Source organism: Ambystoma mexicanum, chromosome 4p (genome assembly GCF_040938575.1).
Source record: "Ambystoma mexicanum isolate Mex_15411 chromosome 4p, UKY_AmexF1_1, whole genome shotgun sequence".
NCBI classification, from domain to species: Eukaryota; Metazoa; Chordata; class Amphibia; order Caudata; family Ambystomatidae; genus Ambystoma; species Ambystoma mexicanum.
This window is the reverse complement of record NC_090927.1, coordinates 277,914,900-277,933,834: the sequence shown is the minus strand read 5'-3', so window position 1 is coordinate 277,933,834 and position 18,935 is coordinate 277,914,900. Positions and strand designations below refer to the sequence as shown.

The following is an 18,935-nucleotide window of genomic DNA, read 5'->3' as shown; positions in this document are numbered from 1 at the left end:
GCACTAATATAATCAATATCACTTTTATTACCCATTAATGGTAATCAGTTGATTGGCCTAGGGGCCGGGGTGAAGGGCTGAATTGGCCTGACTGGGGTATCGAATTCATGATGCACAGAATCACCCAGGTCCTCTACTTTCCCGGAATGTCAAATGTTGGTGACTGAAAGCCAGAACTGACTACATTTGATCCTAAAAGCATTGGATTTAGAGGGCAATATACAGACCCAACATTGTCTCCTGCAATAGTCCTCCACAAAGGATAACGAAAACACACTTGAGTTTGAAGTTTATTCAGAGTTTACTTCTCATTAGTAGTAAAATGTCTGCAGATCAATCCCTTCAATTTATTTAGACTTGAATTTATCTTCTTTTTAACATAGTAAGTATAACTATGGTCATCATGAATGATCCAGCCATTCCACCCGAGATGATTCCAAGAACATTCCCGTGGATCCGTGTTGCCTGGCATCGCTCCCCGGTGTAGAAGACAGCTTGCCCTGATGAGCATCTGTGAATGAAAGAGAAGGGTGACATTAGTTCATCCTAATCAGATTACCTGACGTGTACACACTAGGATACTGTATACAGACAAGATCACTTCCCAAGTCAAGTGAATAGTTTCATTTTGCTGTCAAATTTCCACGCTGAACTGCAAAGTATTGAAGATATTGGTATGCTTCCCTTGCAAGAACATCTTTAATATTAATCATCTTTTCTCAGGAGTGGGCCCATGATTCAGTCCCAGTATATTGCCACTAGTTACTAATTAGCTCCTAGGGGAAGTGCAATTTCAATTAATACATATCTTCCTCTGGCACCATTTAAAAGTGGAAATGATCATTGAGAATATTCTGTCAACAGTGCAGGAGGCAACACTGATCTCAAGCAAACCTCTGAGACATAATTCATAGAACATATAACTATTACCTTTTAACATTTTGTACATAAAATCATCTCAAAGCCTAATTTGTGGTTCATAGTCCCAAAATAGTTTCAATATTACAGCGCACAGAGGTCACTGCCCCGATGAGCAGAGGGATTCTATATAGCTTAACAATCTAATATTGTTTGCATGTGGGATAAAGAACAGGATGGTTAGTGTCTTTTTTGCACACTTTTATTTATTTAACTAACTGAATACATACGCACACTCACTATAGTTTCTCTTATACATCACATAGTACATATGGATCCCACATTCTCCTGAAGAAGGGTAAAGACCTAAAACATGTAGCGACACATAAAGGGTTTCTGTAACTGAGTGGAAATGTTGTTATATAGTTACCACAATATATTGTATATGGTTAAATGGAAAAAGTTGTCAATATGAAACGCATAATTTATATATTTGATATGATATGATACAGTATTTATAATGCGCCTGTACACAAGTGTTTCTAGGTACCACAAGACAAGGAAGAGGGACAGAGGGAAGACAAGACTACGATCCTGCTAAGCCTTATGTCATTAAGATCATGAAAGTGGAACAACAAGAGTGCAAAGGGTAAAGGGAGAAGTTCAGGGGAGAGGGAAGGGGATAAGTGCAGTCAGGGCACCAATGCTCTGAGTAAGTGCAGACAGGGCACTGCGGCTCTGGGTAAATGCATGGAAGCCAGGGGAAGTAGGAGTTACAGATACAGCCCATAAGTGTGCAGTAGGCCCAGAGACAGTGCAGGAAGTCTGGTCATGGAAGAGACTGGTACCCTGTCAGACTCTGGGGGTACCCAGCAACCAGTCAGGGTAGGCAGACATGAGAGCAGGTTAGAAAGGAAGAGAGAGAGAAGGCAGAGGAGAAAAGGAAGGTCTTGAGCAGCTTCCGGAACTTCAGGTGGTCAGGCTGAAGTTTGAGAGGGGCAGGGAGGCAGTTCTAGAGGGAGGCGCCTGCAGAGGAGCGAGATCTACCCTCTGCCCCCACTCTCAGCTTGGAGAGACGTCTGACCCTCAGAGAGTTCGAGGTAGCAGAGAGAAGCGCTCTAGAAAGAAGGTATTTAGGCAAAGAGAGTTGGATATATTACGGGTCCCGGCCCCATAAAGCCTGGTGGACGATGCAAAGGGTTTTTAACTTGATCCTTGCAGCCACCGGGAGCCAGTGCAGAGATTTCAGGGCTAGAGAGATGCAGTCCCTGGGCTTGAGGCCAAGGATAAGTCTTGCAGTCCAGTTCTGGATTATCTGAATGGGGCGAGGAATAGAGTTAGACTGATTGAGAAAGAGGCTGTTGCAGTAGTCCAACCTGGAGAGAACCAGGGCTCTGGTTACAGTGTGCTTCTGGGGGAAGGTGAGAAAAGGTAGAATATCTCGGAGGAGGTGCAGCTGGAAGTGGGCCTTCTTGGCAAGGTCCGTGATGTGAGGGGAGAAGGAGAGAGTGAAGCTGAAGATGACCCTGAGGTTGTTTGCCTCCGATTACTCATTCATGTATGAATGTATAGAGATTCTATTAGGTATGTTATGTACAAGATTGTGAGTCTTTTCCTTGTCCTCAAGCCCTGGGATCCTATCTCTCCAACACTGAAATCTCTTCATTGGCTCCCTGTGGCTGCAACAATTAAATGCAAGACCCTTTGCCTTGTCCACAAGGCCTTCTAGGGTCTGGGTCCAAAATACCTTTAACTTTCCCTCCATAAACACCTTCCCTCTCTAGCTCTTTGCTCCTCCACCTCCAACTCCCTCGGGGTCAGTTGTTTCTCAATGAAAAGAGCTGGGGTAGATCTCTGTCTTCGGCTGGTGCCTCCCTCTGGAACAGCCTCCCTGCCGCTCTCAAACTTGAGGAGAACCATCTCCGGTTACGGAAGCACCTCAATAACTTCCTCTTAGCTTCTGCCTTTGCATCTCTTCTCCCCTGTTGATCTGTTTTGCTTTGGCATCATGCACCTGGTTACCCTCTGATTTCGGACCCAGGTACCTGCTCACCCTGCCACGCACCTGCACTGCCTCCTGGCAACCCTTGCACTTGGGTCTGTATCTGTAACCCTACAGTCCCCCCTTTTTCTGCACTTATCAGGCACCCTCTTCCTGCACCTTAAACCTAGCACTTGCCACTTGCTGGTTGCACTACCACTTTGTTGTTATTACTTTCCCTTGCTTAGCACTTTCCACGTTTCCCCCTCCCTCCTGCACTTTCCCCCTTACCGCTCCCCTGCACTTCCACGTTCTCAATGTCACTGGGCCTAGTAAGATTGTTCTTTTTGTTCTTCTTGTTCACCTCCCTTGCCTCGTCGCACTCTGAAACACCTGTGTATGAGCGCGATACAAATAAAATATCAATGTACTTTGCTTGAATTAAACAAACATTCGTTACCAGCTTTTCGTTTTTTTACTTGTATTAAAAGTATATGTTCCTTTGAAAGAAAACAGAAAGATTCAGGTCTAAATTGCACTAAGCAGTTATTAATTACTAGATAGTAGTCCTTGTTGGACACATGTAGAGGAATCTATACGATTACTGCGACCCCCATCACTGCGACCCCGAAATTTCGGACTTTCTTTTTTTAAATTCGACTCCCTTTACACAACATATATATGCAGTGGGAGATCCCCCACAGCTCCTCCCACTTGCACTATATACTCTTAACCCCCCCCCCCACATATATATGTGGTGTAAAGGGGGGGCAAAATAAGAAAACTAACCATTTTCAGAGGTCCCAGTGATGGGGGCGCAGTAATGGTATAATCTTCGTGTAGAGTGTAGCATTGCTCTATAGATATGTATCTGGAGGGTTTAGGTGCTTATGTTGAAGGATCATGTATGCCAGCACCATTACCTAAATGTAGTTTTGTTTATCATCTGTTAAGTGTGGTCTGCGGCCCAACAATAAACTGTGAACTATAGTCGCTGCCAGACACCAAGCTGTGAAAACTCCCCTTACGGTGTAACCAAAGAAGTGAGTTGAAAATCACACAAGTAGATATCATTTATTCATGTATACCATGTACAATATGGCAGCATGACGTGTAATCCAAATAACAAACGAGTGCTTCTCTATGGAACACCCAATGATTGACAAAAGAGTACACAATGGTTAATAATCAAACACAAGCAGATGTGCTAGTTGCGCCACCAGACCGCAACATTGAGAACATCTGCCTGATTTATCTCAGGTGGCAAATGATGGGGGCAAACACCCCCAGAACCCTATCCAAGATGGGGATGGGCAAGAACAATGCAAGTGAAACAAGAGAAACAGCCATGAAGGAAGTTATCCCCACATAATGACTGGTCAATAATAGCGGATTTGCTTTCGTTTGCATCATCATGCTTTCTCAAATCACGAGCCCAACCACGCTTAGAAGACATTTCCAGTAAAACAAGTGACTACGTGTGACACCTAAGAAGTGCAGGCATTACACGAGGAGCTGCAAATCTTGAGGATACTTTGGAGAAGGCTTTTTGGAGGACCTGCATTCGGATAAAAGTACCAGAATCTCCACTGCACAGTCTACAGCGCCTGGAAGACCCTGTGAGCAATGGGGGTGTGTGGATATCTCTGCGAGATGTCAGTGACATCGGTCATTTGCAAGTGTCTGGATATCCCTTAGCAATCAGGCAAGGTCAGTGATTGATCTCCAACCAACATCTCTAAATCTGCTAAAGGGGCGGAGGGTATTTGTGGGGGAAGCCTGTCTTCTTTATATAGACTTGGTGGTAGCTTTACTTGCGCTTACGTTCTGATGAGGGTAGAAGCAATGAAATTCCATGCAAGAGATGTGTCTACATATTCCGTAATGAACGGTGCCGGTACGGGACCAGCACCGTTCATTACGTGATGCCCTATTACGAGGTCCGCTTGCGGGACCCGCTCAGAACGTCTGGTCAGACAATGGAGAAGATAACTATCCGCAGTGAGCAGGGTCTTTCCCTGTGTGGCAAAGACCCCGTTTTGAACCTCCTCATTGGCTCATTGGCTAGGAGACTGCCACACCCTCCTAGCCGGGTGCTACTTGTCAGTATAGCTTCTTGCAACAGAATATCTTTTGTAGATAAGTATAAACATGAAAAGAGTTTGCATTTCCAATGGCCATACTGTACCTGCAGCTCGCCTTCCCATTCTCATTCACACAAATGCCACCGTTCTGACATGGGTTCGGGTCGCATGGGGCGCTTGAAAAGAGTGGCTGATTGATGATTTCCATAGCATTCCCAGCTGACCTACGGTATCTTTCATGACCACCCTCTTCAAATCTCGGTTCAACTGTTCTGATAGGGACCTCTGATTTAATAAGCGGTGTAAGATCTTGAAGAAGAAAAAAAACAGAGTTAATATTAAAACAGAGAGAAATTGGGAAGCGTATAAAATATATTTCTTTATGCAGTCCTCAAATTTAACAGTTTCTTCAGACATTGCAAAAGTGCAGAGGCACCCATTGTGAATCCTTAGTCTCCTAATAATATATGGGATACATTACCCCCGTCCATACATTATAAAGATGTTAAAATTCAATGAGGTGTCTCATGACCAAATAGAGGAATGAGGCCAAATGTTGAGTTCTTTTATACAGTCCAAGGTGACTTGCAATAACCTTTTTACTTTCAGTAAGGGGTATTTTATTCCTTATAATACACGGCCACACATTTTCATCTCTTTTACTGACCTCTTGCTTAATTTAATGTAAGAGATCTTCAATTAGCTAATCCACATAATCAATGTAGAATGTGTTTGGATATGAAAAAGCTGACAAGAATCTTCTAATGTTTTGCAGAAAAATTGTTTAAGCCGTTAAATGAATGGAAACATGTTTTCATGTTGTGCTTTAAAATAAGTTAAAACATGCAGATTCTTGCTCAAATGTGTGAATCTTGATCAGTGCACTAATGAAACAATCTAATATAGAGGAGCTTACCCCCCACACCTCTTCTCAACAGGCAAACAGGGGAATAGGATATTAAAGGCTAAAACCCCTCTCTCCTGTCCAACATTGTAAAAAGCAGTAGTATTGGATGTTTAGGTAGTTAAGCTGCCTTTATTCAAGGCAAAGTACATTGAAAATAGGGAACACTGGTAACATATGACATAAAAAGTATGTACGCACAAACATTAAACACAGAATATAGATTTCTGGTGTATAGGTTAGCAAAAGATAGCCAATTCATTACAAATGGCTGTAAGCCTCAGCTCTCAGGGAAATTCAAAAGTGCTGAACGCACACAATATAGTGCTGTGTGCAAATTTTTCTTGACAGAAGCCAAATGACAGAATATGTAGTTTTAAGTGTTGTGGCTCGTAGAGTGAAACCTGGCATGACAAGCTGCAAAAGATAAGGTGGAGAATTGAACCAATAGCAAACCAGACGGTCTATTTATATGTTGAACAGAATGTGCTAAGAAGTCTGGAACAAATGTGGCATTCTCAGAAACGTGTTTGGCTCAGTTTTTAAAGTTGCTTGTCATCCAGGAAATGTGGAAAATAGCAAGTCATCCTGATCAGGAAGAGTTTTTGTCTAATTGGACACAAGTGATACTGTGACCTTTTCATTAAATGGCCAATAAGAACATGTTAAAATCTAAGGTGCATATTAGCATAAATTGTTGTGCAATCTGATACCAGTGTATACAACTCATGGGATATGTATTACAAGATTGAGATGTTCCCTTCTCAGCTGTAAAGAGCAGTGAATAAAGAAATTCAATCTCAGTCGGCTGCTGTCTCTCCTCCTCACACAAAAAGTATGTTTGCTTGCAGAATGGCAGGCTGCAGAGAATTATAGTAGAGAATTAATCTTTTAACACAACCATAAATTGTTCCTTGGCAATTACTGTGTGCAAAGTATCACAGAAAACAATTTTACAGGCAAGCAGTTTGAAAAGATAATCACAGCTTTAATTAAGTGCTGCAGTGACAGCTGGAGTTCTGCTCTGTGCTGGCTCAAGCAGCCAGCATTCTGATATCACAACTGAAGCATAATAACAGATCAGTTGTAACCCCTCCATGCTGGTTCCAATAGGCACAAGGACATGAAATGTGCATGCATGAATTTCAATTGCTTTCCATTTTTGAGTACAGGATACACATTAAAATGCGGGAATACTTCCCCTCACCTGGATATTCACAATTGCGCTGTGGAGGTGGGAGGATAAGGGCATCCGTATGGACACATTCTGATGCCATTTGTGAATCTGGCTAATTTCTTAAGATAAAAAAGCTTGAACTTCCCCTTTACTTGAATAAATAAATGTTTGTAAATCATACCCCCTGCATTCAACATGTGCTTCGAAACCTAAGCACCATCAGGGCTTAAAATTAGGAATTTCCTGCAGGTGATAGGATCTTAGAACTATCCCTCTGTACACTCTACTTGCTGTAAGTCCAGATGGCTGTGAATCTTCCCTGAATTGGTTGATGACAGTAGCTCACTGAGGAATGGCTACATTTAATTCACAATGCTGGAAGACTACTACCTAGTATATATATCAAGTCATCTTAAACCCACACAGCTTTTCAGAAACCTGAAAAACCTGTATGCATAATGCTCTAACAATGTCTGTGCATTGGCGACTGAGCATATGTACAGATATCCTTACCCTCATAGCTAGGATCCCCACCTGTGAAACGCTTAGTGGGGCGATGAAACAGTACCCCATAAAATTAAAGCAGGATGGCCCTAGGATGCCTTTGGAGTGACAGATGTCACAGCTCTTGTATACAGTGGTGTCTTCCGGTGTCTGCCTTGTTAGCACGCAGCCTGCAGCTGTAGACCTGCAGTGACTGATCAGGTAAGTAAACTCTGGATGTGTTCTCCATGAAAGTCAAATCTGGGTGTTTTGTATTGTGCTGTGCTCAAAAGTGTGCCTTTTTCCCTTCTAGGAAAGTTGAATCTGGGTGTGTTGTATGGTGCTGTGCTCAAAAACCAACATCCCCGCCCCTTTCTGGGAAAGTTGAATCTGAGTGTTTTCGCATTCCATTAACGGTGGCATTGTTGCTGGTTTTCTCTAGGCCTCCACCTAGATCCCCCCAACCCTGGAAGGCATGCCGTTCATTGTTGTAAGCTACTTGTTCCCCCCCCCCTGTGTCTTCCTTTGTGGTGACCCCAGGCCCCCTCCTCCTTCTCCCTCTGTGCATTCTGAGTTGTGTGCCACAGGGCTGTCATCTCTCTCTTCTCTCACCCCATTCTCCTCAGACATACCTCCTTTGCACCCCCTATGGTGCTCTCTGTCTCGCCTATCTTCTCTAACTGCTACTCTATCTCTTACCCTATCTCTCTCACTAAGTCTGGAAGAAAGAAGTTCAAGAGGGACATCCTGGTCTCCAACCCAGGCCTCCCTATCGCTGATATCTACACCAGTGCTTCCTCCAGACAGACTCTCATTGATATCCTCTTATTCGTCCCATCTCCAGACCTATGGACCTTTCATATGGTCTCTGTTCTCTCTCCTTTCTCCTCCGCTCCTATTAATGATGGCACTAGGAGGAAGGTCCTCTTGGCCCCTTCCCCTTCCACTCCAAGACCATCATTAATGTCTATTTGAACAGCACTGTCTTGGTTCAGGGCCCTCAGCCCAATCTCCTCCTTTTTGATAGGCGTGTCCCATGTCTTATCAACTTCCTCCCTTCTACTACTCCTTCTGCCACCTCTCTGGCACCCTCATCTTCCTCCTCTGAACACCCCCGGGCCCCTCTACCACCTCGGTAGAGTGTACCTAAAGCCTGTACCCTTCAACGGATGTCTTTCAAATGTGGCAATCAGCTCCACGTTGCTACTCTCAGCTCTCGTTCTGCTGTCAAACCCTCCTCTGACATCTGTCACCTTCTCGAAGAACATTACCTAGATGTCCTTGCTCTCACCAAGGCATGGTTTATGGCCAGTTCTGTCACGAGATTCAACACTCTCCTCCCTGTTGGCTACAAGATCCTCTCCGAACCCAGAACCAGTCGTCCTGGAGGTGGAGTAGCCCTGAACTTTCCGAGTAGTTCACGGCCTCTGTCATCCCTACGCAAGCCTACTCCTCCTTTGAATGCCTGGTCTGCAGGCTCTCTATCTCTCCTGGCCTCTCTGTAATTGTGGCCACCATCTACAGGCTATCTGGCCAGGTCGCCCTCTTCCTCTCTGAATGGGCCAACCTCTCATTTTCCCTTCTTCCCTCTACTTCTCAACTTCTCCTCCTCTGAGATCTCACCTGGATGCTTCTAATCCCTCATCTGAGCTTTTCTGAAACCTCTGCAACACTCTCTCTCTTCCCATTCTGCCCTCTGGCCTGACACACTCTGCTGGACATACTTTGGATGTTCTCATCACCTCAGACATCCCCCTCTCTAACGCTCTCACCACTCCTCTCTCTTGGACTGACCACTTTCTACTCTCCTCTCATCTGAAACTCTCTTTCCCTCCTACAAAGACCCTGCCCAGCACTGCCACCTATCTGTGCAGTCATTTGTCCCATGAAGCATGTGTCAGTGGATGCCTTTGCCTCTACTTTCTCTGCTCCTCCTACTCCTGCGGCTGACTCACATCCTGACACAGCCCTTTCTAATCTGCATCTTTCTATTTCCAGCACCCTAGACATCTTTGCCCCTGTCATGAGAATCCAGCTGAAGCCTACCTACAAGTGCAACTCTTGGTCTGATTCCTACCTTGCCTTCCTGAAACGCAAGTGCAAAGTGGAAGTGGAGGGCTTCTGGTGCATCCTCTGACAAACTGCCTGCCGTCTGCTCCAAAGGCAATACAGTCTCTCTGTCCTGTCCAAGAAGAGAGTACACATTCAAGCCCATGTTTCTACGGCCTCTAACAACACGGCGGAACTCTTAAAAATCTGCAAGGTACTGGCCAATCCTGTTGCAGTCTCTACCTCTCCAGTTCCCTCCCAGGCCCTCTGTATGGCTCTGGACTCTCACTTCTCTGCTAAAACTAAGGGCATCCTGCCCTCTATCTCCTATTCCTCTCCATCTTCCTCTCTCTGCCCCCCTTTGGCCATCTCTCCCTCTCCTCCTCCTTTCTCCTCTTTCTCTCTGACAACACCTGGTGAGGTGTCTCGACAAGTCCAATTTATGAACATGTCATCCAAACAGGTACTACCCTGCTCCTCCAGAAACATCAAGGACCATATTGACACCCTCGCTCAGCCTTGGCTGATTTCTGTAATCACTCTTTCGGCATTGGAACTTCTCCCTCTCACCTTGAGCACTCCCTTGTGCACCCCCCCCCCCCCCCAAGAAGCTGTCTGCCAGTCCTACCTGCCCCGGCAAACTATTGCCCAATCTCCATCACCCCTTTTCTGAGCAAACTCTTGGAAAAGCTGGCCATCTTCCAGATTACTCTCCACACTGAATCTGTTGGTTGTCTCCATGACCATCAGTCTGCTTCAGAGCTGCCAGAGCCACGGAAACTGCTCCCCTGAACACCCGTGAAGATCTGATCTCTAACCTTGATTCCAGCATTCTTTCTGTCCTCATCCTCCTTGATCTTTCTTCTGCTTTCGAAACAGTCAACCACACCATCCTGATCAATCGACTCTGTGAGAACCTGGCATGGCAGATCAGGCCCTGGAGTGGCTGACCTCCTTCCTCTTGACCCTTTCTCTCTTCCACCTCTCTCTCTACCTGTGGCATTCCACAGGGCTCTATACTCTCACCCTGGTTTTTAAAACCTCTACTTGACCCCTTTGGCCCACCTGATCTCTACCTTCTCATCTAACTTTCAGTGTTATGTGGATGACACTCAGCTTTCCTTCAGGCTCCCCTCAGCCTCCTCTCCTCTCTCGCTCATTCCTGACTGTCTATCCGTAATTCAGGATTTGTGCTAATCCAAAGATCTCTGCCTTAATGTCAGTAAGACGGAGATCCTTCTCATTTGGACCCCTTCCTCTGCTTTCCTTCTCTCACTCTGGCCACCCGCCTTGGGCCTTCTTCCTTCACCTTCCTGCGAGGCAAAAAACTTTTGGTGTCATCTTCAACTCCACTCTCTTTCTCTCCTCACATCTCGTACATCGCCAAGTAGTCCCACTACCAGTCGCACCTACAAAAAGGGACTCTTCCCTTTCTCACTTTCCCCCAGAAGCTCACTGTCTCCAGAGCCCTGGTTTTCTCTAGGCTGGACTACTGCAACAACCTCTTTCTCAATCTGCCTTCCTCTACTTTCTGCCCTCTGCAACTAATCCAGAACAGGACTGTGAGACTTATCCTTGGCCTCAAGCCCAGGGACCGTATCGCTCCAGCCCTGAAATCTCTCCACTGGCTCTCTGTGGCTGCAAGGATCAAGTCAAGACCCTTTGCATTGTCCACAAGGCTTTCTGGGGTTGGGGCCCGCACTATATCCAATGCTCTCTTCCAAAATACCTTAATTCTCGAGCCCTTCACCCAGCAACCTCCAGCTCTCTAATGGTTAGATGCTTCTCCAGGCAGAGAGTGGGGGGTAGATCTCTCTCCTCTGCAGGTGCCTCCCTCTGGAATGGCCTCCCTACCCCTCTCAAACCTGAGCCGGACCACCTGAAGTTCCAGAAGCAGCTCAAAACGTTCCTCTACTCCTCTGCTTTGTCTCTCTCCCTCCCCTGCTGACCTACCTGACCTACCTGTCTGCTGTACCGACTGGTTGCTTGGCTACCCTCAGAGGCTCACTGTGTATCAAACTCTTTCTTGATCAGTCACCCTTGCGCTCCCTCCGGGCCTACCACGCACTTAGCGGCTGTAACTGCAACCCTACAGTCCCTTGTTCTCCTTGCACTACCCAGAGCTGTGCTGCCCTGGCTGCACTTACTGAGAGCATTGCTGCCCTGTTTTCCCCTCTCCTCTTCCTTGAACTTCCCCCTACCTTTCACCTTGCACTTCTCGTTCTCACACTTGCACAATCTGAATGACACAAGTCCTAGTAAGATTGTTTGTCTTGTTCTCCCTCTGTCTCGCCCCCCCCCTTGTCTTGTCATGCCTAGAGACACTTGAGTACAGGTGCGTTATAAAGGACTTATCATAAAATATATATTCCCATCCGCATTCTGAAGCTACTGCAGCCAGTTTATATGGTTTGTGATTACAATTACCTGAAAGTGACAGTGCTGTCAAAATGAAATCAGCACCAATCCTAGCCTGCATCATGTACTTAGTGATTCACACATGCAACCCTTTTATCACAAACATATTAATCAACTTTAAAGATCTGTGGTCGTTTGTATGCTCTCAAAGTACTCCTTGATTTCATGCGGCCAGGAACCCATGTTGATGCTATTTGTCATCTTCCCCTTGCTCATAGGCCTATTTCAAAATATTACAATAGGAGTGCATCATACATATATATATGTTTTGATAAAGTCCTTTTGTAAATATGACAAGTGCAGCATTCTCCTTATGACTACCATATAAATTGAAAGTGATCATTAGAAATTAACATTGTAAAATATTCAAATGAGGCAGTTTCCAATTTTAGTATAGTTGAATCATTTATTTGTTTGTTTCTTTAATAACTTGTTTTGCAAAAAGGCAGACCACCTAGATATTTGTGTGTTTTCTCCAGCTGTATTGCTGTCAGCAACATCCGGAGTGCCTTTGGCAAACTCACACCCGTCATCGAGGCCCTCTTCCACATAGAATGAGACAGTCATAACCATAGACAGTGAGAGAGAGAGAGAGAGACAGAGAGAGAGACAGAGAGAGAGACATAGATAGCGAGAGGGAGAGAGAAAGAGTGCGAGAGAATGAGAGTAAGAGAAGAGAGAGAGAGCAAGGAAAAGACATGGAGAGAGAGAGAGAGGGGGGGAAGAGAAGAGGGAGAGAAAGAGAGAGAGAGAGAGAGAGAGAGAGAGAAAAAGAGAGAGAGAAAGAGAGAGAGAGAAAAAAAGAGAGAGAGATCGGAATATGGAACACTGGAAACAGCTGGTACCTTACATTTTCTGGACACAGTTGGAGTCATGTTCAAGTCCCCCAGTTCAAAAACAAGTGGTAAAGGCTGGTGTTGCACATTAATGCCCGTCTTAATGCCTTTGTTCAGATGTAGGATATTGTCTGCTTTTGAGGCAGGGCAGTGAATGGACTAACCGTGTTTGTCATGCATCTCCACTCAAATGATGCATGGTTTAAGGCCAGCATGAGATCTTCATGGTGGTGTTAGAACCAATGGTTTCCAAGGGTACCTGGTGCTAGTTGTTTACACCTGGTAGCATCAGGCAGATTCCATAGGAAGCCATGGAGAAGGCCTCCCACAATCGCTACTTGCAAGAGCCATGATACTTTTTTCCAACGCGCAGAGGAAAAGAATGGCTATTTTACCTTGATTTACATTTTCGTTTTCGACTATGTGCTAGAAATTATTAAAATCACACAGAGTGGACATTTTTCACGATGATATATGTAAGTAGGCACCTTCGTGTAATTTACTCATATAGTGAAAAGGACCTTGGTACGTTTCCACAACCTTTACAGTCAACCTTGTGCCATGAAGTACTTGCAACACAGAATCCACCTTTTGGGAGCTGATGGCTGAAGAGTCAAATGACACCACAACACACTTTATGCTCAGCCTCTCCCCGCCCCCACACATCACCAACGTTTAATACACTGGATGTAATAAGGAGTTCATGAGCAATGAGAATGCAGGTTGTCACTGAAATGGGACACCACAATAGAGTCAAGCAGGGAATACAGCACATGCCTTAGCAATTGCTAAGAGGTACAGAGTTATGAGGAAACAAAGAATTCACAGGTAAGAAAAAACCACAGAGGAATATAAAAGTGCTGTGAAGAATGTACCTTGAAGGCTAAACCCAGTTTTAACTTCTGCGTTTTAAAATACCATGGATGTTGGCATTCTGTATTACAAGATGGTGAATGAGACCGAGAGGGCATAAATGCTTATATTGTGGTGGGAGAAAATATGGACCTGGTAGAGCAAAGGTAAGAAAGACTATCAACACCCGGGGTAGGTTCGGAAACTATCAGGACTGATCAAAAGGTAGACTAGATCTACAAGTGGAAGCCTGCTTTCAAATACATCAAATGGCTGGTCTGACTTGCTCCTGGCATTTCTTCTTTCTCCCCCTCTCCTACCACCAACTATTTAATACATTTAAAAATGTTCACCGACAGGCCCACTCACTTCTGCCATTTCCATCAGTCACTATGGAAATAGAAAAAGGGCTCCTTCCATAGCTCCCTCTGCCATTTCTAGTGAGGCCACCTTGTTTGTAGTTTTTCCTTGGGTGGTTGGATTTAGGAGTGAAACATTTTGAATTTTACCAGTGAATGTATTTCTCTCAACAAAAAGAACCTGCAGTGATAACTGGCCTTGAAAGCTGTCTGAACGGTGACATTTAACCACCTTACATGCCCATGCAAAGGGCAACATGGCAAAGGCACTAGTGGTGCTTGTCTATAATCTTGACACGAAAGTTAGAAGCATTGGATATTGCTTCACAAGAAAGTACCGAGACATAATTAACAGAACCAGAAATATGAAATGCAGATCACAAAACTTCAACCTAAAAAGAGAAGGAACATTTCTGATTGGAAGAAATTAATTAATATATTTATGGGAAAATAAGTGGAGTCGAAAGTCTTGTTCTATTTTATGGAAGAAAATGCTACAAAAATCTCAAATAACTCTGCTAGCGGAAAAGTATTCAGCGATTTACTCTGAAAAAAGAACCTACATTCCATCAGAGGACAAATACCTTTACATTCTTTTCCACATTAAGGAGGTTCCCTTCCTTTGCAATTACTGCAGACAATAAAATACATGGTGAATAGTTCCCCTGATGACAGTCAATATTTCAAGCCTATCATACAATTAAAGAGACGATGATGATGCCATCAGAGTAGTGCACTGTCCGAAACTTCTCCATCTCTGGAATTGAAAGCAGAAAGATTATAGCATAAAGATCAGCTACAGATACATCAAGAGACTTGGAAGTCTCTCGATAAACTGTATCGGCAGGAAATTCTGCAAGCCAAGAAAAGTGTTTTTGATCATCAGGGCCAGACTGCCGAGAATAACTTTAAGAATTTATTTGAAATCTTGAGAGATTTAGAGAAACTCAGGTCTTTGATTGGCCGGTTTTCCTCCCTCACCGATGATTGTGAAGCGGTGCAGACAGTATTTGCTGTTAAGATCTTGGCTGCCCATTCCCAAATCAGGGAAAACTTAGCCAACTCTCCATCGGTCCCTTGCACTCGTAATAAAGTTGAAAGTAATTGGGAGCAAAGCACAATTTATTCCTTCAAACCTATCTCTGAAGGTTCTCTTGTCAAGCTGCTAAGTAAAGTGAAACCCACAACTTGCAAAGCAGAATTTCTTGCTGCTAAAACAATTTTGGAACATCTTAACCTTTTTTTTTGCCCTTCTTGGTTCACTTTCTCATCTACATTTAGGGATAGTTGTATACCTAATTCCTAAAAAAAAAAAGTGGCAGTAACCCCACTGTTAAAATAATCAGTGTTAGATCAGAAGGTCTATTTCAATTATAGCCCTATCACTAATGTTCTATTCCTCATGAAGGTGGTGGACAAGGTGGCCACCTCACAACTGCAAGAACATTTGGAAAAGTCAGAAATCCTACATCCTAGGCAATCAGGCTCTAGACCTCACCATGGCACTAAAAGTGCCATGCAGGATCTCCAGAGCGAAATGCTCAAAATCGTAGACAATAGTAAAGCCAGCTTGTTGATGCTTCTAGATTTATCAGCAGTTTTCGACCTCATGGATCACAGGAAACTAGTGACCGCCTGAAAAACATTGCTGGCTGCTCGGAGAAGGCAGCCCTCTGGATTGAATCTTTCCTACACAACAGGTTGTCTACAATCATCTGGGGCGAGGCCAGATCCAAGCCAGAGAGGCTGCAGTGTGGCATACCTCAGGATGCTTGTCTTTCACTGGCGCTCTTCAATATATTCTGTTGTCCTTTGTGCGATCTTCTTGACTCACTGGTGGGAGTGCATTTTTCAAACTACGCTGATGACACCCAGCTGATTATTAACCTCAGTGGGAACTGTGAAGAAGACCAGGACCTTATCACTAAATCTACAATAGTATTCAGAGCTAGATGGCAAACAATGGCATGTATCTCAAAGCAGCCAAAACGGAACTATTGATTTTTGGATCCACCCAGGCACATACAAAATTGGACGGTGCATACTCAAGCTTCGTCATCCAGAATCAGCCCATAAATATTGTCTCGAAAGTTAAAACTTTAGGAGTCATTTTGTAAGCTTCAATTAAGTTCATAAACTGAAGTTCAACACACTATAAATAAGGCACAATATTCTGTAAGATTGCTTAAATTAGTCAGACCTTTTGTATCTGAGACAAATTGTACCACCATAGTTAGGGCTCTGGTTATGCCATGCATTGATTATTGCAGTGTACTCCTGGTTGGCGCCTGAAGGGGTTGTTGGCAAAGGTTACAAATCCTGCAAAACGATGCTGTGCGCATCATCAAAGGGGTCTCAAGAAGAGAACACATTACTGAGCATTGCAAAGGTCTGAACTGGCTTTCAGTGGCAGCCAGGGTCCACTTTAAAGTCTGCACTATTGTGCATAAGTGCCTATATGGTCAGGCGTCCAGTTACCTTCTGGACGCAATCAGTAACTAGATCCAGTGACCTTGTTCACCTGACCATTCCGAAGAGTAGACGAGTAAAGGGTCTGGGGAAATCCTTTCAGGTACAGGCAGCATATCTGTGGAATGGTCTTCCAAAAGACCTAACTGTTGAAAAAATGTACTTAGCTTTTAGGAAAAGGCTGAAGACAGTTCTTTTTGAGTAAACTCCCATATAATCTGTGTACCTCTCTCTCTTTTCTGTTTCTGTGCCCTGATGCCTGCGGGCTTTTGGCGCATTATGAATACAAAAATAAATAAATAAATACATCTCTTCTAGGCTTCTTCAAAAGGAAAGAAAATGAGTAGTTTGCCTTCCTGGGATATGACAGACTACACTGTGTAAGAAGTAAGATGCTGTTACAAACTTTGTAGAGTCCATGTATAACATCTTTACAGGTAATCATTTCATCTTTTTAACAAACATTAATTTATTTGTAGCTATGTCAAGTGAAGACAAGTCCTGGCGCAATCTCAGTATTCAGGAAATGTGGGTTTTGTTATATTATGCATGCCATTTTTTACCAGATACTGGTACTTCCATATAAAATATGCAGTTTGTAAATTAATGTAGAGGTGGTAGATGTCACAGAAGCCTCAAGAACCAACAAACGTGTGCGGAAGGTTCAAGGGTTTTTGTTAAGGATTCTGCAAAGAGGCTCACTAAGGGCCGACCCTCTTTTTCTCATACTTCGTGGGCTTCCTAGGTGGATCCTATCCAGGTGGTCCCAGAAAAATCACTATGATCTTTACTACTGAGTTAATTGCCTTCCTTTTACTTATGCTCCACTTGCCCTTTACTCCCACGCCCTTGTATTTGAGCTTATCTCTGTTTTATAATGTGTCCCAAAGTTAGCGTTCATTATTATTACGACTTGCACTCCCTATAATTCAAGTACTCTAACATTGGGTTTTGGAACTACATTACCCATATTACCTAGCGGTGCAGACCCTTGTGACGTCACTCTCCCGAGAACGTAGGCCTTAATTTATTGACAAGCGGTCTGCGGGGGAGGCTGCTTGTCTCTCCTTCCGCTTGTGCAGATAGACAGACTTGAAAGTATCCCGTTAGATGGATTTGATTCACCACAAATCACATCCAGCAAGGCGTACTGTAAGTTTCTTCTTAGCCCAAAATATGAGTCTGAGTTGCACAGTGAGTTATTCCAGAGAAAGGCTTATGGCTCTCCGACATATTCCTAGATCTCTGTCATAGTGGAGCTTAAATAAGATCTGTGCACATAATATATACAGAGACTTGCCTGAATACACAAAGGGACTCATCACAACTTTGGCGGTAACCCTTAAATCCGGCGGTCGCGCTATTACCGCCAGATTTAAGGGTCCGCCAAATCAGGACTTCGGCAGATTTTGCCCCAGCTCTTGGCTGGGGGAAATCCGCCAATAATTTGTGCTATTACCGCCGCCGGGAAATCCGCTGGCGATAAGAGCGCAAATTTTCCCCATTGAGCCCAATGGGGAATGGGGCATTCCCGAATGGGCTCAATGGGGAATGGGGAATTACATTACCGCCGAACTTGTGATCCGGCACTATTAGCGCCAGGGAGTTTGGCGGTAGGGCTAATACCGCCAGGGGTAATACCACCGGTGTTACCGCCAAAGTTGTGATGAGGCCCAAACACTTTTACAGTCTCAACGTTGAATCAAGCTAAGGTATACTAGTCAACACCGGATCAGCAGTTCTACATGCTTCCGAGTTATTTGACCTGGTGGAACAATTTGATCTGGATCTTTGTTTATTACCGAAACCTGGTTTAATGACACATCCCCTGCATTTTTTTTCGCCTTGAATTCCCCAAGACTACACTATCCAATTTATAAATCGCTCCATGCATTGAGGTGGTGGGATTGCAGCAATTCTTTTTAAACTTTTCTTTATTCAACTTGGTATCACAGGTACAGGTGAGTTACAATCAGAGCACGTACAATCAAAGGAAAATATAGACAGTACAGATAAGTAGAGTGAATGAAAAGATCATTCAATACACATGGGGGACACGCACAGGGCGGGCAAAGGGCAGAAGAGTAGGCAATTCAGGAGATATTAGGGGAGTGGCAAGGGAGAGGGCTGGGGACGCAGGGTCAGAGTCCGTGTCAGCAGGGGACATGAATGAGCGAAATCTTGACCAGATATATAGATATGGAGTGGGCGGGCTGTTGTATGGCCCAGGATTCCTCGGTGTCTGGAGCCCACGTGACCGCCCTGATCATTGTACATGAGTAGGTGTAGTAGGGCGTAGCCAGCAGAGTAGGATAGAGCGTACTGCAAGCAGCATACAGAGGCCAGCCAGTCTCCTAGAGTTACGGTGTAGTTCTGGGAAGTCGTGGAAGAGACACCTCATTGGGGAAGGGGTAATAGGGTGGTCGAGGATAGTTGAAACGTTGTTGCATACTGCGTGCCAGAAT

General features: G+C 44.5%; 1 protein-coding gene across 1 annotated transcript in view; it reads right to left on the bottom strand.

Annotated features, from left to right (window-relative positions):
* Positions 1-277: 277 nt before the first annotated feature.
* The window catches only part of LOC138452821 (meprin A subunit alpha-like), a 222,283-nt gene continuing 203,625 nt past the window's right edge, over positions 278-18,935 (bottom strand). Inside the window, exons 12-13 of the mRNA XM_069605162.1 lie at positions 5,028-5,232; positions 278-511 (exon numbers count right to left, since the gene is read on the bottom strand). Coding sequence (XP_069461263.1) covers positions 364-511; positions 5,028-5,232 — 353 coding nt within the window. The 3' untranslated portion in view covers positions 278-363. The remainder of the gene's footprint in view (positions 512-5,027; positions 5,233-18,935) is intronic.